Source organism: Anomalospiza imberbis, chromosome 3, assembly GCF_031753505.1.
Source record: "Anomalospiza imberbis isolate Cuckoo-Finch-1a 21T00152 chromosome 3, ASM3175350v1, whole genome shotgun sequence".
NCBI classification, from domain to species: domain Eukaryota; kingdom Metazoa; phylum Chordata; class Aves; order Passeriformes; family Viduidae; genus Anomalospiza; species Anomalospiza imberbis.
In genome coordinates, this window is record NC_089683.1 from 90946160 (window position 1) to 90969800 (window position 23641).

The window sequence follows — 23641 nt, forward strand, 5'->3', positions numbered from 1 at the left end:
TTTCTTTCATAGAGGAAAACCAAGAAGTCTTTCCTCTCTGTCTTCAATTCGCCAAAATTCCAGCCAAAGTCTCTTTTTCAAATTTTACAGATAAGAGAAATTTTGAGATACTGCACCCCGGTCATTTTAAGATCAGATGGAAAAGGTTTTACAGTGTTCAGAGCTACTATTCCTCACATTATCATACTTATGTTATTTGGAAGGAGATGAAGAAGGCATCTCATGGCACACATATTTGAAGTAAAAAATGTAATAGGGGTAATGTGAATTCATGTAAAACAAAACTTCAGATGAAGCCAAAAGACAAGATATTAAGTAATGACAAAAGCACATTCTTTTTGCAACAAAGTAAAATGGAGTGCCATAAGATACCTTGAGTTAAGAAGTTAATGGACATAAATGACCCATTTTTATGGATAATAAAAACATTCATGGTTTCATTGGTTTATAAAGCTCTTACCACTCTGGACATTATTAGGGGAAAAAAAATTTTAAAAAATATGAGACTAAGAAGACTGATGTGGCAGTCCAGATTTTGTTTGTTCTGATTCTGGCCATCAGCCAAAATATCAAATAGAAAATACGGTTTATAGCATTAGGAAAAATTATAACATTAACCCCCTAATGCTCTGTATTAAGGATGTACCCCCTACCATTTGCAGGTTTGAGCCCTTAGGCTCTAGCTGCTGTTTGACAGCAGCAGTGTTTTGGTTTTTTTTCTCTTGCCATGACTACAGACACTATGGAATAAATTCATGAGAGAAACCCCACTCCTAAATGTTAACAAATAGTGGTGGAAAGTCACTACTCGTCAGGAGTAGTGGTACTTATGTTAAACATAATCTTGAAGTTCAGCTGGACAAGTGCTCCATTAGTAATGAAGAGGCACAAACTCCAACCAGGCTTTGTGTGCTTGACTTTCCTAGCTTTTTACCTTCCCTGAAGATGTGTTTCTACCTCAGATTATAAAGCTCCACCTGAAAGATGCTACATTCCTACTCCCCTTGTGACCGAGGCAAATTGCAAGTTCTGCACTACCTGGATGTGTTTATGCAGATTCCCCATTACGTGGTGTGTAAGTTTGGAATGGCACACAAATCTCCCAGCTCAATTCTGTAGGGTTTGACATTGCTTTAATATCGTGCTGCATTTTACATACCATGAAGTCTTTGCTGATGAAGCTGCTCTCTCCTCTCTCACTCACACCAGTGCTCCACAAAGCAAGCCTCACTCAGCTAAAGATCAGGACATACAAGATATGCATATTTTTACAAGGGTGACACATAACTGTTTTTGTTAGGTATCTTATCTTATGCTCTATTGTGTCTCAAACTGTACTATTTTTTTTCCTTCAGATGTAGCCTGTCCTATTTTGAAGAGAAACTTAGTCTAGTTGTTCATATTCAACATGATTATTGAATGCAAAAGTACCATTTGGGATAAGTAATGATGTCACCTTTGAACTGAGTAAACCCAAAGTTTATGGGAAACTGTCCCATCATCTATCCAGTTTATAAAAAGAGCTGCTTCTTTCCTTCTACCTTACTTTCTAACTGTGAAGAGTAATAAACATGGCTTAAAGTGGAAAAATATGGGGGGAAAAATAAGGTGAAAAACTATGGTTTATTATACAGTAGATCTTGTGAGTGTTGTTAAGGATAAAATATTAATGTTAGGAAAACATGTTGACATCGTCCTCTAGATGGTGCCTATAGTGGAATGTCATGTCATTGATATTTTGGTTTATTTGATTTATTTAGTCATGCAGAAAGAAAAATCTTTTTTTGGATTTCAATATTTCTTAGTAGAAATTAGACAAATATAGATGGAAATAAATTTTTCAGAAGGTGCCATTTGGTGATGTTTGATGAATTTTAAAGAAATAATTATGAAAGAAAAGAGAAAAGAAGAGAAAAGCAAAAGAGAGGAGAGGAGAGGAGAGGAGAGGAGAGGAGAGGAGAGGAGAGGAGAGGAGAGGAGAGGAGAGGAGAGGAGAGGAGAGGAGAGGAGAGGAGAGGAGAGGAGAGGAGAGGAGAGGAGAGGAGAGGAGAGGAGAGGAGAGGAGAGGAGAGGAGAGGAGAGGAGAGGAGAGGAGAGGAGAGGAGAGGAGAGGAGAGGAGAGGAGAGGAGAGGAGAGGAGAGGAGAGGAGAGGAGAGGAGAGGAGAGGAGAGGAGAGGAGAGGAGAGGAGAGGAGAGGAGAGGAATCTCACTGAATAGCAATGTTGACTTTGCCCAAAGAGGTTTCTTTAAGGTTTTACCATCAAAAGTGCAGTATCATTGGTGTTTTAAAAGTGTACTACTACCCAAAGGCCAACTTGATTTTATTTGATTTCTTTTTAATGTGCAATGCATACTAGTTTTCTTTGTGTTGCTTTGCTTTCAAGTCAAAGCTGGGGATTCAGATGCCTGGTGAGACTGCAGCAGGTCCCAGGTGTGCCAGGTAAGAAAACTCTACTGTGAAAATAGGCAGCAACTCCACGAGATAGATTCAGCTACATGCAATTCATGTGCTCTGCTAGGAAGGAGGAAAATGAATTGCAATGTAGTCATTTTCTATCTGATATTAATTGTTGTTATTTGCAGATTATTTTGATTTTAGATTACTGCTGTTTTTAAAGGTTTCTTCCTCATACAGTCCACAAGCCCATGTAGGACAGTTGGCACAGGAAACGATTCAGTTATGTGGCAAGTGAAACAGGATGTACAGATCATGGTTTTTATTAAAAATGCTGCTAGAATGGTGCTATTAGGAAAGGATGAGAACATTGGGTCACAGAGGAGAGAAAAGTTGTGTTCTCTGGTGTTGATGGCAAAACTACAGTTTGTCTCAAAAATAAAATACAAGAACATTCTTAACATTAAAGAAAAAAGAAACATTTTGCCAGGAATCTCAAGGAAAGAATATTTTAATGATTGTGTAATCAATGTTTATGTTTTAATAAGAAGTAATTTTATGTGCTTTACTTTGTGGGCTGAATTTATTCTAATACATTTTTAAACTAAAATTTCCTATATTTATTTATAGAAAAGCAGACTCAAATATAATGAATTTTTGAATGTCATTTCTTAGTCACTGTAGAAGAAAAGACTGTATCGATACATCTCAGGGCTGGGAAAGGAAGAGTGTCCTTTCATCCCAACAAAAGACAATTTAGATGAACATTCCCTGGGCAAAAATGTTTAAAAATTACTTCGGGTTTAATAAGGGACTATCTGGATTTATGAATTTTAAAATGTGATTTAAATATTTGTCTAGTTTTATTCTTTGGGTTTTTATTTGCCATAAAAATTATTACCTGTGTGTATTTTGTTGCTATTGAAAGCCTGTTGGGTCATATCAAATAATCAAGTCATTATTTAAAATTAAATATACATGTTGAAAGGCAATTTTAAAATTCTGAAATCAGATGCAAAGTTCATAAAATGTAAAATTTGAAGAGTGAAATTTAAAAAAAAAGTAATGAAAAATCCAACTTTTTTTATACAAATTGGAAGGAAAATAACTAGTGCAACATCAGTTTCTTGTAAAAATGGAAATTCTGGTTACGTGTAGGCAAGATAATATCTGGTTAAATGAATAACATGTTGGTTTCTGTTTGACTAACCTTTAAGATTTTTCAGTACTACCATGGGAATAATTTATATTCCAGTCTGCACTGCTACAGGAATAGACTCATAGATTACTTGTGTATCCATAAGTTATATCCTTGTGAATCTGAGCATAAGTCTTTAGAGTAGATTTTTTAAATGGAAAAGACACATTGTGCATGATATAAGGCTGAGAAGGAAGGCAGCCCAAAGGACGAGTTAGTGTTTGCATGTGAATTTGAGCTCAGTGTAATGTTTAAAGTGAAGGCAGGGGCTAAGAATAGGCTGGGAGATAAGAGTGAACATCAGAGTCAAGGTAGAAGTACTCCCAGAGTTTTGCAGAAAATAGCAAAGAGTCTGGATTAGACAGGGAGCTGGATAAGACAGTGATGACAAAGGTGAGGATAAACTGAGTATCTTTATAACTCCCAAGCATTCCCCCTTGCTTCTGTCATGTGTGGAGGAATCTGTTTGACTTCCTTGATGGAGAACTTGAAATTTTAGTCAGACAATGGTTGGATTGATGTTCTGGCTGTCAGGAGACCATAGCTTTCTCCTACCTTGTCCAGGGAGAGTTCCCCATCTCTGCCTCTAGACAAGGGGATGTTCTACTGAACAGCCTTCCCATTGTTTATGTGCATGGGTTATGAAAGAGCTGGTTTGGATTCCTGTGCCACCACTACAATTAGCAGTGTGAGAGTGTCTGATGCCACTGGGTTTAGTTAGAGGCTACAGAAAGAATGAGCTAGCTTTTTATTCAGCTATTCAGGATACCTGCCAAGTAGAGATTATGGTACAAAGAGAAGATAAGGAGGGAGAAGAAACCAGAGCCTAACCTTAACGTGACTGGTGATGACTTGCTGAGCTTTGATGATTACCCCTGAAGAAGGGACAGATACTCAAACTGCCTGTTGGGCAGCTCTTCAGTGGTTCAGAGATCTTTTGATGTGTCTGTTACGGTTTGAACTCATTTCCTGAGACCTAGGCAACTGAGTAAGCTGACCTGCCTTGAAAGAAGAGGAAAAGCCCAGAGTGACACTCCTGGAAGTGCTGCTTCATCAGATCGATAGATTCAAAGATGACTAGGTTGTGTAGTTGTATGCAGTTTAAACATTTGTGCAGGGAGTCCACCCGTGCCGAGTATTATTGACAGCTACAGATCAATGCTAATTTTTGATCATTTTCAACCTACAAAGACCTCTTGACCCTGTTGCCACCTTAGGGGCACTTCAAGTAGTCAAAAGCAATCACAGTAGGCAGTGTAAAATCATCAGACCCTTGAAGGCTGCACAGCCTTGCCCGTGCCTGGAGGAGGACCAAGAGGTAGCGAGGAAGGCAGGCACCTTGCCTTATGAATGCTACTGCCTTTGAATGGCATGAAAGACTATGCTAATTTGTTTCCAGACTTTAAGTGACTTCTGTGTTCATGAATTAAAAAATAAACAAACAAAAAAGGCAATATGAAGCAAATCTTGACAAATGCATTATTCATGATTCATGTTCTCTCGTTTTATGTTTGGAAAAATTTGTTAAAACAGAGTTTTATTTTAAATAACTTTTATCCTAATTTAACTTTTATCTCCTAATTTACTGAGAAGAGTGGAATTAGTGGAGGAGAGTATTTGTTGCTGTTAACAGCTTGTGCTGCCACTGGCAGCATATGAAGCACTTTACAGAGCAAAACCAAAGGTCCTGCCTTGTGTAGTGGTGGTGCTGCTAGAGCAGTACCAGGGGAGGAGACCAGACTGCCAAAAGCAAGGACTGTGCCAAAGGCTGAGCTCTGGGCTACAGGATGTGATCAGGTCACAGTGGCTTGTCACAACCTCCCTCCTCTGTCAGGTGTCCATTTCTGTAGTGTTTACATGGAAAGAATGAAAGAGCCACAGAGGAGGAATGTGAGATTGTACACACCTAAATGTTTGCTGGAATATTCTTAATTTAATGACTGATGGAGTGTGAATGCTTCACAGTTAGGGACAGAGAAAGGAGGACATGGGCTTGAAGTCCATTGGATTTCATCGTCAGCCAGTTACGAACATCTTAATGTTCACATTAAAGTTTTATTTTGTTGGTTTTCTTTTAATGGTGAATGAAATCTGGACTGTTAGCACGTGTAAACATGGGAAATATGAGTTTATGGCTTTGCAGAGGATGACTGGGAGAATATTCCAGTCTTCCAGAATATTCCAGATTTTGTTCTTGCGCCTGTCTAAGGCTGTCATTGTCCACTGAAGCCAAAGATACAGTGCTATCAGTACAAGGTATATTTTACAATTTATATTTGACCATTCCAGCAGGACAGTATTTCTAGGCTGAAAATGTCATGGGAGGACATAAAGTGATTCTTAAAATGAATCACCAAGTCTGCAATCCATACTCTTTTCAGCATCAGCCTTTGTGCTGAGCAAATTCACAGCTGGCAGTGGCAGCAGTGCAGGGGGAGAAAGTGTGGCTCTGTATTCTGGGAGTATGTCCCCTGAGCTTACTTCAAAACCAAACAAAACAAAAATACATGTAAACCGTTTGCTCTTCAAGAAGTATCTGTAGGAGCCAGGGATAAAAGTCATCCCTGGAAGGAATGGTTTAGCAGTCTCCAGAGAACATGATGAACTGCAGGCAAGGAAATCCCTCCATCCTTGTTTCATTTCAAAGTGTAGTGAGGATTGTAAATAATTAAATCTTGGGTTTTAGTGGGAAAATGGTAGAGGGTGATGAAAAATATGCCAGTTTTCTGTTTAAAAATATAAATCTAGTGTTTTGTAGCATTGCTGTCACAAAAACCCACCCAATGATGCAGCTCATTAAAAAGCAGAGCCATTGCTTTTTGTCTGATGTTTTTAATAATGTGTTTGTACCTTCAGAGAGCCTCTGTGTAGCAGTTTAGGGGCAGTAATTTAATGCTGCGTGCTCCCTTCCTCCCATCCCCATCCCCGAACCATGGAATGTAAATTTTAGGCTTTTAAAAGTTCTGTTTTGAAAACCTAATAGATAACTGTCCTCGTAAAAACTATTAATACAGACTACATCCAATTGTAAAGCTAATTTTAATCATGTTTGGTGCCAACATAATTTCTGATGCCAGATTTTTATGCTAAGCATGAGCCTCGATTCAAACATGGTTCTTTAACCTGCAGTTCATAATTTTGCAGTCGGTTGTGTAGGTTTTTTGGCTATGGCAGTTTAAACGCTTCCACTTTCAAGGATCTAAGCCATAAATGTTTATTAAAAGAATCTATAATGAAATCAGGTTTGTTATTTTTTTAATGGCTGTCTTGAGTATGTTGGATGACTGAATGCACGTTGTTAATCATTAAGTACTCATGTTACAAAAAGTGTTTGATAGTATTGCCATCTAGGGGCTGAATGAAATTCTCCATACTGAAATAAACTGTAATTGAACAGGTGCTGCTATTGACAATATACATATGTTTTTGCTTTATAGCCCACATGCTTTCCATGTTTCTTATGACAAAAGATATCTCTAAATGTCCCACAGCAGCCTGAGCTTTTTTATATATAATCTGTTCGAGGTGATTGCTATTTGCATTTCAGCTTATGCTTTTTTGGCAGTGATGACTGGGAATTCCTAACAAAGAATTATACTTTTTTGCATTATTAATCTTGCTAGTGTTTGCCCTGTTTAACAGAAAAAAGGAATCATTTATCAGAAAAGTATGTTTATAATCTGTACTTGTGGCATCTTCAGATTTAATATTCATAATGGTCATTCAAATGCTGTGCTATATTTATCTAAAAGACTAACTCATTGTTTTGAGGAAATAACTATTTAAATATTTATGATCTAACTTTTAATATTTAAAAAAAGAAATTAATATTTCTTTAAAATTTGTTTCTGAGTCTGATAGCTCAACAAATGTTTAAATATTAAACAATTGGAAATGTTAGCATTTAGCAACTTAATATGACTTACTGACACAGGGAAATTGACTTCAGCTCTTTCTATCACATGAAGGCAACTGAATTCCTGCACTCCCTTTCTTGTGGCATATAATTCATACCAAAGTACAACTAAAAATGAGATTAAATATATCAGTGATCAGCTGAACTCCTTTTATCTTTGCTGCTCTGATCTGACACATCTGCACAGCCTCCTACTGAAACATGTTACTCCTGTTCTTTGTTGTTCACTGTGCCTTTTGTGACTGTTCAAAATACTTCCATGGCTGTTTTGCCTTCCTGCCTAGATCAGATTTTTTGCTGAGGCTCTCCTTGCCTGAGCAGTGTCAGGTCTGTGTCAGATGTTGTTTGGCGTGAGCTGGGATGCCAGTGGCCCCTCCTGGCCCTGGCTGATTTCCATCAGCCTGCAGCCCCACCATACCCCTCTGCTTAGCTGTGCTCTGGTTTGGCAGCAGGTCAGCCCTGGTCCTTGCAGCCCTGGCTGAGCCTGATGGGATTCACAAATTGTTTATCCAGATTACCATGGCCTGAGTAGCTAGAATAGGACAGCATGCCTATGAAATGTCACATGTACACACAAGATGTGTAAGATTTCTGTAGAGGCAGGCATTACTTGTGTACCACAGGTTTTTATGAGCTTGAGTCCAATTCCAGGAAGCTTCATCCTCACTGAGCAAGCTCAGACACATGCTGAATGAGCTGTAAGTTGTGTCCTAGCTGAGATTCAGACTGTGGAGGACTTCCAAGGAATTCACTCCAAAGGCTCCATCATAATGATAGATAATTATATAAACCCTAAGAATTTCTTTTTGAGGCTCAGTCATAGAAAAACACAAAAAAAATTCATAGTAACCAGATGGGGTATTCTGCAAAGCAGTCAGAAGTGACCCAGAGCTGAGGCCTCATTTTCCAAGTGACATAAACCACAGATGCTGATTACTTTTTTAACTAACTCAAACATCTGTATTCTTGCTTCAGGGAACAAAGCATCAGGCTCATTTATTTGGATTGAAACCTTTCACAACATATCATATTCATGTCGTAGCTGTAAACAACGCCGGGCAGGTTTCAAGCCCCTGGACATCTGTGCGCACTTTGGAAGCTTCACCCAGTGGCCTGAGCAACTTCACTGTGGAAAAGAAAGAAAATGGCAGGGCTCTGCTGCTAAAATGGTCAGAGCCCTCCCAACCCAATGGCATGATTAAGGTAATATTCATCTTGACACTTCACTTGATTTAAAAACAGAAGGGAAATGCTGAATATCAAATTAAAACCTTTTTTTGCTGAAAATTACTTAATTTAATGCATTATAGTTTAAAAAAATATGGAAGACCTATATAAGCCCAAGACACTCTGTGAGTTCTCTATGCTTGTCATGATATTAAAATGAAAAATAACATGCTTGTACTACTCTGTGACTGTAAATTTTAATTTACACTGAACCAAATTGCTCACTTAATACATAGAAAGCTGCACATGAAAGCTCATAATCTTACTTATCATAAAATTGGACATGACCAAAATGTGTTTGTAGAAAACCTGAGTTTAATAGAATATTGTTCTGAAATTTGAGATGTCTTTTAGCTCAATGGTTTCAACTGAGTGTAAACTTTACCTGCAAGGTTTGCAACTAGATGGGTTTATCTGGATGGTTTTTTCTCTTAAGTGATATTCTTTAAAGCTAGTCTGTTAGAAGCTTTCTGCTGGCCTGTGAGAGCCTTGCAATGAAACTTGATAACAATCAAATATAATGAAAACTGTCACTAAGTGATTTATTACTGCATTCAAAATGAAAAAAAAATGAAAACTGGATAAAAACATTCCTTTCGTATCCATGATCTGTTTGTGAGCTGATTGTTACTAGCAAGAATAAGTTTCTGAATCATTGGTTAATAGTCCTTACCCTATTGCAAAGATTGAGGGTCTCATCTACTGGTTATTAACAAAAATTGTTTTGTTTTGTTTTCCTTTTATCCTGGCTTCTGTCCTTCCTTCCTTCCCTGCCTGCCTTTCTTTCTTTTTCTTCCTTAATTCACCAGACCTACAATGTTTTCAGTGATGACCACCTGGAGTACAGTGGTTTGTCTCGCCAGTTCCTCTTCCGGCGCCTCGAGCCGTACACCCTGTACACACTTGTGCTGGAGGCGTGCAATGCAGCAGGCTGCACTCGCTCTCCACCCCAGCCAGTCTGGACAGATGAAGCTCCCCCAGTGTCCCAGATGGCACCTGTAATCCAGGCAGTGAATGCCACCAACGTTGAACTGAGCTGGTTGCAGCCAATTAATCCAAATGGAAAAATAATTCGCTATGAAGTTATTCACAGACACACAGAACAGACTGTTGCAGGGCACAGAGCAACAACAGAAGATGAGAAAATTGTTTTCACAGAAATTAACACTGAAAGCAATACATTCACCTATAATGATAAAAGATTACAGCCATGGACAAGGTATGAATATAAAATACGCACCTGGAATGCAGCAGGCTACGCTGACAGCTCCTGGACAGTGGCAGAGACTAGTCAAACTGCCCCAAAAGGTCTTGCTGCCCCCAGTTTATCTGTGGTGTCAGCCACCCCCCATAAAGTGCTCATATCCTGGACACCCCCGGCACAGCCCAATGGCATTCTCCAGTCATACAGGCTGCTGAAGAATGATGTTCTTTATCCTTTCAGCTTTGACGCTGCTACTCTCAGCTACATAGATGAAGACTTGCTGCCCTACACGGTGTACAGCTATGCAGTTGTTGCCTGTACCATGGGGGGCTGTTCTACCAGTGAGCCAGCTGCAGTAAGGACACTGGAAGCAGCTCCTGCCTTGGTGGATCCCCCATCTCTGCAGGCTGTCAGTGCCACTCAAATCAGTGCATCCTGGGCACCTCCCCAAATACAAAATGGAGATATCACCAAGTACATATTGAAATTAGGCAATGAAGAGTATTATCCAGGCAGCAGTTTGCAAATGCTGGTCTCTAACTTGCAGCCTTACACGCAGTATGATTTTGAATTGGTCGCCTGTACTGCTGGGGGCTGCACCTCTAGCGCATCCCAGTCTGTGATGACCATGGAGGCTCCACCATTAAATATGGAAGCTCCCAGGCTGCTGGTCATGGGCTCGGAGTCAATTGAAATCACATGGAAACTCCCAGATAAGCCCAATGGCAAAATCACAAGCTATGACCTAAGGAGGGATGGTGTGCTTGTTTACTCTGGTCTGGAAACTCGGTATCTTGATTTCACCCTAATGCCAGGCATGGAGTACAGTTACACCGTCACAGCAAATAACAGCCAGGGTAGCATCACCAGTCCCTCAGCTCAGATAAAAACCAACCCCTCTGCTCCATCTGGGATGTTGCCTCCTAGGTTGCAGGCATGGTCTTCCAGTGAGATTTTGGTGGCCTGGGATCCACCTATCAAAGTAAATGGAGACATTAGAAACTACACAATCTCGCTCCACAAGCCTGGTGAAACGGGAAAGAAGACTTTTGACTTTGATGCATCTCATGTTTCCTTTCTGAGACGGTCATACATAGTGGCACAGCTACAGCCCTACAGCAGGTAAGACTAGAAGAACCCATTTGTTGAATAAATGTTGTTGGGGTGGTGCAGTGGGCTGGCAAGCAGCTCAGCCATCTTGCTTAAACAGATAGTCAGACCCATGGGGTTGTTTGCTAAAAAGGAAATAATAAAACAAGGATTTTTTTTTCTTTTAAATTTATAGTAACACCAGCTTTATATCATCTTGATGAAGTGCATAGTGTTGACTTAGATTGTAAGTAATAGAAGGGATAATTCAGCACTCTGCTATAGGCTCCAAAACCTGCGATCTTCTACTGGTGTATCATTCACATGGTGTCTGCTATGGAGAATAAATAGGGCTTTAGTTGATAAAATTCAGGGTGGGGAGACCAAACTCACAGTAGCTGGCCCATTCACAGGGTAGCTGTGGTGAAATTAATGGAACATGTTTGAACCCTCGAGCTGGAAACATGTGATTTGTGATTAAGTGAAAGCTAAAACTTAAGAGAGGGTACCAGACTCTGCTACAGAAATGCACTTGATACTGAAGTAGTATCTTCCCCACTAATTCTTGATTATTTACCTGACCTTTCCTTATATATTTGTGTAGGCATAATTTGTGTGTGTTACATGGTTGATATGTTTGTCTGCTATTTACATATAACTAATCTAAATCCAAAGAGAGTAATAGAAGATCTCTACAGCTCTCAAATGAGATCCAAATAATCTCTTACAATGAATCATCATTTTGATTCATGTCATCAAAATCAAAATGATTTTGATCACTTGACTCCTGCAGATGTTAACTGCTCTGAAAAAAAACAAACCACACCAAAATACAAACACAGAAGACAGTGTTCTTCCTCTTTGCTACACAAGGCACAACACATAATACCTGTGTTCATGCAAATTGCATGCCTATTAAAAATTCCAAAGACCGGGAGAAATTAAGAAACCCGCCCAATCTCACGCATGGTTTATATTTGTATCTGCAGCGTTTTAATCACCTTGCTCCTGCTTTGTGTTCCCGAAGGTACGAAGTCCAGCTCCAAGCCTGCACGGAGCTGGGCTGCGCCTCCAGTGAGTGGGCATCGGCGCAGACGCTGGAGGCGCCGCCGGCAGCGCAGCCGGCCCCTCTCATTGAAATACAAACAGCCGGCGGCTTCCAGTCGACTGCTTCCATCCTGTGGACCGGCCCGAAGCAGCCAAACGGGAAGATTTTATACTATGAACTTTACAGGAGGCGAACAACTCAAGCCCACATAAATTTAGACCTCTCGCTCGTTTACAATGGTTCTTCAACCTCCTTCAAAGATGACAAGTTGCTGCCTTACACAGAGTACGAATATCAGGTGGGAATTGAAGCTATTTAGCAGCTCTGATTATGATTTCAGTATACTTTGAGAACCTTACTTTACACTTACAATGAACATATATATCTCAATTCTAATGTTAATAGCATAGTGAAACCCAAATTATTATTGTGAATGTATTTTAAAGACTTGAGAAGCTGAAAATATTCCATACAAGCAATATATTCATTCAGCATTTGTTTAGCTTAGTAGTAGGTGCCTGTGTATCTTATATGTTAAATGTTTGTATACCCTCCAGAGCCTCTGCAAGTCTTTGTTATGGCCTCTGCAAGTCTTAAAAGGCGGCTTTTTTCCCATTATTTTTTCTTTCTTTTTCCATCATCCCCCAATCTTTTATGAATTAATTTTTAATTTAGATCTTATATTAATTTTAGATCTCAGAGCAGTTTACATCCAGAGGGACTGTTTTCTCTTTAAATTAGTCATTAGACTGACAAGCACATTTTTGGTGGTTCAAAAGTGAATTTGCTGTTGATGGTTGGTGTTCTCATTTTGTTTAATATATACCTGAAACAATGCATTCCACCTCTTGAGCAAGGTGGAGCAATCTTTCTTTTACAGGCTCATTGGCTTTATAAGATCACAAGATAATTCAGGTTGGAAGGACTCTCAGAAGGCCATCCAGCCCAACTTTCTGCCCAAAGCAGGGTCAGTAAAGAGGTCAGATGAGGTTTTGCAGGGCTTCATCCAAGGCTTTATCTTGAAAACCTTTGGGGAGAAGATGGTAACCTTACAGACAGTAGGCTCCACTGCCTGACTGTCCTCGTTGCAAAAAAGTTTTTTTGTTATGTTCAGTATGAACCTTTTTTGCTTGAACTTGCACCTGTTTTCTCTTGTCCCCTCCCAACATATATCATAGTAAAGAAACAGGCTCCCCCCATCATTAGCCTGCTGAGCAACTGCAATCAAGTCCCTCCAAAGCTATCTCTTCCCCAGGCTGAGCAAGCCCAAGTCCCACACGTTTCTCTTTACAGAGAACTTTTCCAATCCCCTGATTACCTTGATGGACTTCCACTGAGCTCATTCCAATTTATCAATATCTTTCTGTTATTTGGGGCCAAAACAAAATAGACCTTAAATAAAGGTGGGTAATCACTTCCTTTGGTTGTCTGGCTGTGCTCTTGTGGAACAGCTCAGGATGCTGGCCATCTTTGCTGCCAGATGACTCTACTGGCTTGTGTTCAGCTTTCTACCTTTAGGTCCTTTGAAGCAGAGGTGCTCCCTGGTTAGTCGGTAATGCTGACCGTGTGATACTGCAAGAAGTTATTCCTCCCCAGGAGCAGGACTTTGCATCTGTCTTGCTGAAATTCCCATTCTCTAGGACCTTCTGACTGGCATATCTGTCCTTCAGTATATCAACTGGTCCCTCTAGTTTGGTGTCATCTGCAAGTTTAATGAGAGCACACTGTATAGGTCAGGTTCTTTGGTAGCTCTGTTCCACTGCTATTGCTTTCTCCTTTTAACTAGCCAGAAACCATGAAGAATTAAACCTAAAAATTTGTTTTATCACATTAGTCTCACCAGCTGCTGCATGCACAACTGTCATAAACTCATTAAGTCATGCAGTTTGGAAGGGATATCCAGAAGGCATCCAGCCTAACTCCCTGCTTGAGGAAGGTCCAAATAGACCAGGCTCTCAGGGCTGTGTCCAGCTGAGTTTTGGATCAAATTCTCCATTCTTGCAGATGCAAGGATAGAGATTGTATAGCCTGTATCAGCAGAACTATTGTTAGACCAGATTTCCTTGCTGCTTTAGGCAGCATCTTTGGGGAATGTGAATTCAAGTGCAGATGGGTCTGAGTAGACAGCAAGCATTGCTGTCCATCCAAACCATACTTGTTAGGAATCTTTCTTAGAAGAAGAAAAACTCTCCAAGCTGGACATTGTAGATATTGGCTGTGGGATGTTCTCAGCTGGGCTTACTTTTAATTATCTCAGTCAGAAGCTGTTCCTTGGGAAGTGGGTACAACAGAGACTTTTTTCAGCCAGCATCTTTAACGACTTATCAGTGACAGATAAAATAAAAAAAACCAAACTCTTGATCGGATTCCTGTGCTTTATTGTGCTGTATTCAAGACTTGCTTTTTATCTTGGTTCTGCTCCATAACCAGGCTGAGCTTTTGATTGGAACTCTAAATAATTTTTGGTTTTTTTCACCAGTGGCCATTTATTTCACCATGAGAAGTTTTTCAATGCATGCGTTTGTCTTCTGCTTAAGTCATTTGCAGCAGTCCTCTGGGATGTATTCTGAGTTTCTCCATTGTTGACAATTTATATCTTGCCTGTGAGACAAGTTATTCATAAGTATAGGGCTTGGCTTTTGCTATTATCCTGATGAAACCCAGATTTATATTTCACTTAAACTGGATATTGATTCTCCTGTCTCTGTATTTGAAGCTTGTTTGCTGGACATAAAACTTTAAATGCAACTGAATTTCCTCCAGCAGAATGCAGATAAAATCAAAGTGCTGTGATGGGACTCTCTCCAGCATTTTTGGAGGTATTGAGATTTAGTTCAATGCTCTAATAGCTTCTTTGGACCTCAAATCAGGACTTTTGAATCTTAGCTTCTTGGGAGTTTTTTCATTGTGTTTTGTTGGCTTGTTTTGTTGGTTTTTAATTTGTTTATTTTCCTGGAAACTTCAGCTGAATATCAGGTTTTATAAAACCAGGTGCAAAAGTTGCACTTCCAGAAATGATGACGTGAGTTTAGAAGCTCATGCTGACAAAAGGGACTATGCCCCCAAAATGCTTAGGTCACTTTTCTTAAAGGAAGCACGTTTATACTTGAAAGGGCCAATTCTGCATGAGCATATTAGCATCTGTTAATCTGCAGTGGGTTTTCAAGTGGCATACAGTGCCTATTTCCATACTCCAAAACACTTAGATCTTTGAAACTCCCTCTGTTGGTCTAGTTGTACATTTAGATACTTGCATTTTCTAGAGCATCTTTTGGGTATTTGTTGGAATTCTGCGTGATATCTCCAACTCTTTTAACTATACACTATTGCATGAACTGAAAATCCCCGATTTAAACAAACACCACTCATGACGCCAAATGAGTTTGAAGCGCAATCCTTTGTTTCCTGGAATATTTCTGAAACAGAGTGTGTAGGCCCTCCTTGGGAATCATTGGAATTGGTGTGCAATGTTACCATATAGCAGCCTATAGAGTAAAACCTGTTTTTCTCAGCTAAGGGAAGGCCCTTCTGAGCAGAGACTTGTGGCATTTAGTGCAAAGCAGAGCTGTCACAGTATGGTGTGATTTCCATACAAATGCAGTATCACTCCTCCACAATTACATTTAATTGTGTTCTTAAAACTGCTTCTTTAGATTAATGGCTTAATGTCTTCCTGGTTTAGGACACATCCTTATTTCTATTTGGCAGGCACAGAACATGTAAAAGACAGAAAATTACAATTGTCCCTCTTCAGAAAGGTTTATGGCTCCCTTCAGAGTTTTATTCTCCAAGAGGATTATTCAGTGCACCAAGACAGGGTCTGCAGTGCTGGAGCTGTCTTCCTCTGACCACTGTAAGAGGCACAGCATCCCTTCTGTGTGTGGAGAGTCCTTCTCACCCTCTTATTACTGCAGACAACTGAAGGGTCTAGGAAATACACACAGGGTAAATATGTATTGGGTCCTCTCAAAGAGAAAACAAATAATATTCTGACTTTGGAGATATAAAGAAAAAAAAAAAAGTGGGTACAAAGTCATGAAGACTAAGAAAGGACCAACTACATGGTGAGTAGAATATGTTGGCCCTATTGGTCACTTTCCAATACCAGGAAGGACACTTGGTTTACCAGCCTGTCTGTCACATTGTTGGCTGAGCTCCAGCTTGTGCTGATTAGTTACTGACAAATAGGTCAGTGACTTCTGCAGTTTAAAATCAGGTAAAACCAGTTTTCTAGTTGACCAGTGATGGATAGTTACCCATTTGTAATATCCCTCTTATCTGGCTCCCCTTCATTCTTTCAATTCCCCATTTCTTCCCATCTCTCTGACAGAAAGATGCACTGCAAAGCAGTGACATTTAAAAAACGTAGTTATTTCTTCCATTCCCTTCTTGTCATTTTATTTGTTTTTTCATATGAGATTTCTGCTTCCAATTAAAAAGAATTTCTCATACTACATCTGCATTAGACTACCATGCTTGACTTCAGCTTCTGAAAAGTAAAGCAGACATAACGATGTTGTTTCACTGATGCAATGATGATACCTACCCTAGATATCCTTTTGCAGAACGAGATACTTCCTTTCTCCTAGTAGTAGCAAAAAGGGCCATTTGAAACCACATGATTTCGCTCATTAAGCCCCACTTCAGGCAGTGTGTTTCTCTTGTCAACACAATCATAAATTCAAGTGTGTTGATGCAACAAAACCTTGATTTTTTTTATTAAATTAAATATTAATATTAGACTGGATTTCTTGGCATCCATCTTTACCAGTGAGACTCTTACAGTGCCACTCTTGCAAGACCCTTCTCAATAAATTGTGATTCCAACATATTCAAAATCATGGCAAGCTATCCTTTAAAAAGACATTAGTGTAAGTACCAGGGGAAAATATACTCCAGGGCTGTAGATGATTCCTTGATAAGATTTCCTTGATTGTATCTTTTTATTTATGAGGCATAATTTATGACTGCTGAAAAGCAAACTAAAATGAGTGATGACTAACTGCAGCCAAAGTAATAAATCAGAAGCAAAGAAAGAAGTGGTGATTTTGATCGAATCTATTGAATTAGCTGTTGCCCTTAGCCATTACAGGTATTGGAAAGACCTTTTAATATCTGCTTATCTCTCTCATGGGAACTTGGTAACTATCTCATTATATACCCATAGGAAACAAATTATTTAATTTTCTATCTTTTAGAGTTAAACCTTTTTACATCTCTCATTAATTACTGGCATTATCCTATGTTATATGGAAAGAGCTTCCTTTAAAATTTGGTAATTTTGTTTAAGTCCAAAAGTTTTTGCCTATTGTCTTTCCCTTTTCCAGAATGGGTTTAGTAGTTTTGTTATTAGCATTTGAACAGTGGAGATGAATAGCAATGTTAAGAGGCTCTAATTAACACAGTGCTAGAAGTGTGGACCTGAAATCTATCCCCGTTGTATGTTTATGACCTCCATAAGGAGAGTTACAATGTTGAAGAGGGAAAAGTATGGGGCAATCTGAGAAGGGGCAATCAGGAAGCACACATTTGATTACTACCTTCTTGTACTCCTGCTCATGAATGGATGTGATACTTTCCCTTGCCTTTGCTCTGTCCACCATAAACTGCACCCACTTTTTAAACTTTCTGCTTTGCTAATACCTGCCTGATACTGAAGTGCCTAGATGTGAATACATTATCCTAATGCTGAGTGCTAGATTTTGGCAAATAAGCTTTGTGCTCTGAGCTCTGGTGACATCACTTAAGTAACTCCAAATTAGCCAGCCAGTACAACAATCAGTTCACAAAGAATTGTGAAGGATGCTGCAATTGATAGTGAGAAGGAGGTTCTTTGGTTTTCTTTAATTTCAACCAGCCAAGATTGTGGTCTCTTCAATTGTCTTGAAGGTTGCTGTTTGAACATAACCAAAAATTGAGGGCTGTGTTTCTGACTTTGCTGATGTCAGATCTTACATGACCCTAAAATACCTTACTATATTGTAAAAGAATTACACTGTGAAAACTCTGCATTTATGTAAGTGTAGGGTTAGAAATTGAGCAAATCTAAGTCAAGAAATCCAAAGCAAAGTCTCAAAGTAGTGCTGGGTCTTTGAGGTCTCCGTGAAGTAGCTTTAGAAAGAGAGGAGCAGTACAAACTGCTCTGCTACCATTTGTCTCTCATGGCATGTGCCAAGTGGTGCCAGCATTGAATCCTTTTTGGAAAGACCAGGAGCCAGAGGTGTGTAGAGTCTTTGCATACCATAAGAGCAGAGATCCAAGTTGTACATTACTCTTACACACAGAAGTAGAATTACGTGCACATGTAAAAGGGCTGGCTTGGTCTGACCTTGTGGTTCACCAGAACTTACAGCCCTCCATAACTCCCTACAGCTCTGAGCAGTACTCAAAGCCAAGAGAGCCTTTTTTAAAGCAAAAGGCTGTTTTCTGAGTGTCTGAAGGAACTTGGTGCAAGCTGCTGACACATTCAGAGCTGAGATCTTGTCCCTCACAGAGACACCTGTGATGGACTGCAGACTAAGCGCAGTGCAAAGTGGCACAAGGCACAGTGCCTGCTGGACATGGAGGGAGCCAGAATCCACTTCTGGCTGGTAATCAGCTCTTTGGCTTGCTCTCTTGCAAGCAGGAAGGGTGAGAAGCATCTGGCTTCTGTGCTGTGCAAAGTGTCCTAGCTCTTCCTGACCTGGGAAGTCAGGAGCAGCTCAGGACTGCTGCCTTCATTACGGCGAGCTTCCCCCAGCACCCTTCTACCTGGTGAGATCTCTGCAGTAAGGGACAGTTTCACATTCTTCACAGGCTGTTCATTGCCTGAGGGCCCCCTTTGCAGGAGTTGGAGTTCAAAACAAAGCTTCCTTGCTACAGATTTGGGGTTTCAAGAGTGTTGCAGCAGATGAATCTGTGTGGTTCAGGGATGGAAGTCATCTCATGGGCTTCTTCCACTGTCAGCATCTATAGTAACATGATTATTCAGTATCTATGCCCAAGGTGATTTTGGTGCCCTTGTTTCTGCCCTTAGGGCAGAAGTTGTTTGCTCTACTAAGCCTGGACAAGCTCACCATGGTAAGGTGACTCTTCTCAGAACATCCTGTCCTGTTTCTCATAGGTTTTGCCCCTTCTTGCTATGCCAATGAACCTTGAGGTTGTCCTGTGATCATTTTGAGTGACTGATCACAGGTTTCTTTCAGGAAGAGGGATCTGTGAAGGCTCAATTTATGATGGAAAAAAAGAAGCTTAGTTACCTGTAACTGGAATTCTTCAGTTCTCTGAATAGACACTCTCCAGAGAGTTTTCTCCCCTCTCTTCTCTCTCTGGCTACACTTCAAAATGCAGTCTGAACGAGGGGTCAGCAGATTGATAAAACATTAATTAGTAAATCTTGGTAGCTGATTTCAGAGCCTTCTCCTGGTTCTTTTGGGACAGTGCAGCCATTAACAACACCACATCTTTTGGCAGGGTGCTGAGCCATGCACCATGGTGTCAGACTTAATGCTTTTTGAGGCAGAATATTCAGAAAGTCAAGATATAACAAACTTTTCTTTACTTTCTGCTCTTTGTGTTTTGTCATTTAATACATCCCTAAGATGTGATTGCTTCTTGTTTGCTCCATGTTCAGAGGTCTTTCACAATCGTAAGAAGGTAATACTGCTGCCTATTAGGGTCTTTATATTTATATATTAATGTGATTAAATATTTTTGGTGCTGATTATACCAACTTATAAAGATTGTTTGTGACCCCAAAAAGCTTTTTACAAAAGCCTAAATAATGAAATTTCAGTTTAACCAGGCTAGCCAGGCAACAGCTTCCATCCATGACTGTTTAGTGATAACTTTTTGAGAAGCCATGACCTCTGATTTTAAAGACACTGCTCATTGTGGTTTCTGTTGCCATGCTGCCCCATTTTTTTCCTGAAAAAAAAAGTGGCTAAACACCAGCATTTCCATCTGCAGTCAATTCTGTGGATTTACTGCCCTGGGTTTCCAAACACTGACCAGAATTTACTTGGACAGCAATTCTCACAGGAAAATATTTTCATAACCATCCATCCTTTTACAGATGGTTGAGCAGAAGCAAAGAGAGTTAAGGGACTCCAGCTTAGGTCAGTGTAAATCTGGAATTCAGATCCTCAGAAGTCCTGTTTAGCTGTCACAGCTGTCTCAGAAGCTGGCGTTACAGACTCACAGACACCAAGGGGGTTTCTGCTGGGCACATGTCTTGGCAGGGCTGAGTAGCTGGTGTCTGCCTAGAAGACACGCTCAGACCATGTCTGTCTGTCAGGCCCACACAAACATGGCCATGACCTTGGCCTTTTTTTCCAGAGAGTCGGGCATGTGGCAGCGTGGTGTGGACATCAACTCCCCCTTGACCTCTATAGGGAAGCATCCCAAGAACAGAGATTGATCATCCACCTGGGCATTCCCACTCCAGAGGGGCAGCAGGCCAACTGCCTCTGGTGGAGCATGTGATTGAACCTCAATTACCTGACTCTTGAATGAGTCCTTTAACCACTTAGCTGTAGAATGGAAGAGGATGAGCACAGAGTCACAGAATCACAGAATCTTCTGAGTTGGAAGGGACCCACAAGGATCATTGAGTCCAACTCCTGGCCCTGCACAGGACACCCCAAGAGTCACACCATGTGCCTGAGAGCATTGTCCAAATGTTCCCTGAACTCTGTCTACCTTAGTGTTGTGACCACTTTCCTGGAGAGCCTGTTCCAGTGCCCAACCACCCTCTAGGTGAAGAACCTTTTCCTGATATCTGACCTAAAGCTCCCCTGACACCACTATGTTCCCTTGGGTCATGTCACTCGTCACCAGAAAGCAGAGATTGGTACCTGGCCCTTCACTACCCCTCATGAGGAAACTGCAGGCCACGGTTAGGTGTCCCCTCAGTTTCTTCCAGGCTGCACTGGATTGCAATTGTTCTTACAAGATTATTGTTAAAACCCCAGACCACACTAATGACCCCAGACCTGGCAATGGGGTGACAATAAACTGCTGTGTGTGAGGACAGCACCATCAGCTCAGAAAGGGTGCTTGGAAGGGTGCTCAAGTACAAGAGGCCTTGTCATATTTTTCTCATCTAAGGAAGGAGATGAAAATGCATCGGGAGCCAGGTAAGGAGTATCTGCATGTCACTGTAACCTGCCGGCTCACACAAGCAGGACATTCCTTCCTCAATTGGGCTCCCAATCCATAACTGTGGTGTCTGATACAAGCCAGTGCAATGGGAGGAGGGAAGGCAGCAATGCTTTTCCAACAACATTGCTGTTACTTTTCTGGTTTCAGCCCATTCCCAGGCTCATAGGAACCAGAGACTCATATGTGCATCATGTTCCAATTGTTCTGTGCAGTTTTCAGGGAAGGATGTGTCTTCATCTGTATTTAAGCAATTCAAAGCTGCTGGCATTCAGTAATGAAGTTCTGCATGCAGCTGTGGAAGCGAAGTCAGCACTGGGACAAGAGATAGCCTCCCCACTGTCATTATCCTACTTTCTCTCTGTTTTTCCCAGGGATAACTGGGCTGCTCTGAGAGTAGAAACATCCAGGAATTCCAAGTCTTCTGTTTTGTTCTTTTACTTCCTCGAAAATGCACATTAGTTCTGCACAAAATGTAAGACCAAATGAGATAATGGGGAACAGTGTCCCAAGGTCAGAGGGACTCATCTCTGCTATAAATCTCCCAGTTCTGTGGCACAAGAAGACCACACACTGCTTGGGATGGGGAAGAAATCCTCACTCTGTTCTGTGACTGTGGCCTTTTCTGTCTCCTGGCCCTTTCCTACTTACAGGACCAGGCTCCTTGGGGAAGTGATCACAGCACCAAGCCTGAAAGAGTTCAAGAAGCATTTGGACAACACTCTTGGGAATGGTCCTGTGCAGGGCCAGGAGTTGGACTCAATGATTCTTGTGTGTCCCTTCCAGCTCAGCTTATTCTGTGATTATGTGAATTAAGACTTCTTCCTGAAAGATGAGGTGTAGGCACAGGTGAGGAATTGATGAAGGGAGGAGTCTCCATCCAACTCCTGTTGAAGTGTTTGCTTCCCAAATGAGTTGCATCCCTCCCTCCTCCAAAATTCCTTGGCAATCCCATTCTGAAGCTGAATTCCTGTGCTACACAGAAAGGCTCTCTTCCTAACTCATCACCTTCACTTTAGCTGTAGGCAGCTTGCTCAGCAGGTCAGGCCTGACACTGTAACACTCCGTGCTCATTAAGGCCACAGCCTGGATATACCTGGAGCATTTGAACCCAGGTAAGTGCTGAGCTGGTGCCAGTGCCACACTCAGAGCTGCTCTTTCCATATATGTTTTATTCTTTCCACAAAGAAATATGACCCTTGAAATGAATGACTGTGGGTAAATCTTTGTAACAGCTGGAACTGAACTGAGATACAGGGTTTGACCTACTGCAGTAAAGTGAACAGAGTTTGACTTTATGAATAGTTCACAACAGAGATGTATTACTGATTCCACTGAAGTGAAAGTGCTTTGGCTGAGCTTTTTATTGCAGGGCATCATCTGTACTTAGGATGGCTCTGTACGTAACTGGTGGAATCAGGCAGGATCTTTGGATTTGTAATTGGCAGAACCACAGCCTTCAAAGCCACTTTAGTAGTTTTTATCCATTTTCCTTCCCCAGGCTCCTTGTAAAGTGTCCTGTGTTTGTGGAAATTATTATCGCAAGCTGGAAGGATTCAGGGTCAATTTTGAAGACCTCTTACTTCTAAACCTCCTGTATTTTTTCAAGACATAGTCCCACCATTCCCTTCCCCAGGACCAGTGCTCAAAGTACATTGCATAAGAATGTGTTTTACTGTAGTTAGAACTGCTTGACATGAAAGCTTACTAAGGAATACTTATACTAAAAATCGCTCAGACAGTCCTCTTGTATTGCCACTTAGATCTATCATTCTGATTGATCACTATGTGGTTGGCTAATATTGAGTCTAATTTAACCCTGTATGCTCATGCATCCATCTATTCTGTCTATTGTACCTGACATTCTACAAATTACTTACTCATGCAAATTATGACCTAAGGCAACCTTTTATGATATTCGTGTTTAATTATACAAATGCTTTTTGATAAATAAGATTATACATCCTTCCATATGTTTATTCAGTCCTTGATGAAAGCAAAATTTAATTTTCATGCAGATTTGTTGGAGAGTGTGTTTAATAAGTGTTGAGTTTTATGTAGTCTGCAGATCACTCTGGTTTTGGGTAGCTGACAAAATCAGTAGGCATAGTTCATAGAGACATGTGGGTTTTAATCAGGCCTAATTCAAGCTGCTAATTTTTGAAATCTTGGAACTGAAGTCATTGCCTTTGTGCTCATGCAATAAAGCAAATGTTATTGTAAAAATAAATGAGAGATGCTGAATTAACTATATACTTCAGTGGGCTTTATTTATATTACAAGTTACTGAAAATATTTCCAAATAACTTATACATTAATATTTTTAGGAGAGGGATGTTCCTGTAAAGCTCACTGGTTCTGAAGAGTAACTTGAGTTTGGCTTGTGGGATTCAGTTGAGGTGAATGCATCCTTTAAGTGTCACCC

The 23641-nt window shown here is 40.5% G+C and overlaps 1 protein-coding gene across 16 annotated transcripts in view; it reads left to right on the forward strand.

Moving 5' to 3' along the window:
* USH2A (usherin) overlaps positions 1-23641 on the forward strand; it is a 392736-nt gene that overhangs the window by 350715 nt on the left and 18380 nt on the right. For all 16 annotated transcript variants that reach the window (XM_068185676.1, XM_068185675.1, XM_068185673.1 and 13 more), the window contains 3 exons: positions 8486-8713; positions 9547-11063; positions 12058-12376. In XM_068185676.1, the coding sequence (XP_068041777.1) occupies positions 8486-8713; positions 9547-11063; positions 12058-12376 (2064 nt within the window). The remainder of the gene's footprint in view (positions 1-8485; positions 8714-9546; positions 11064-12057; positions 12377-23641) is intronic.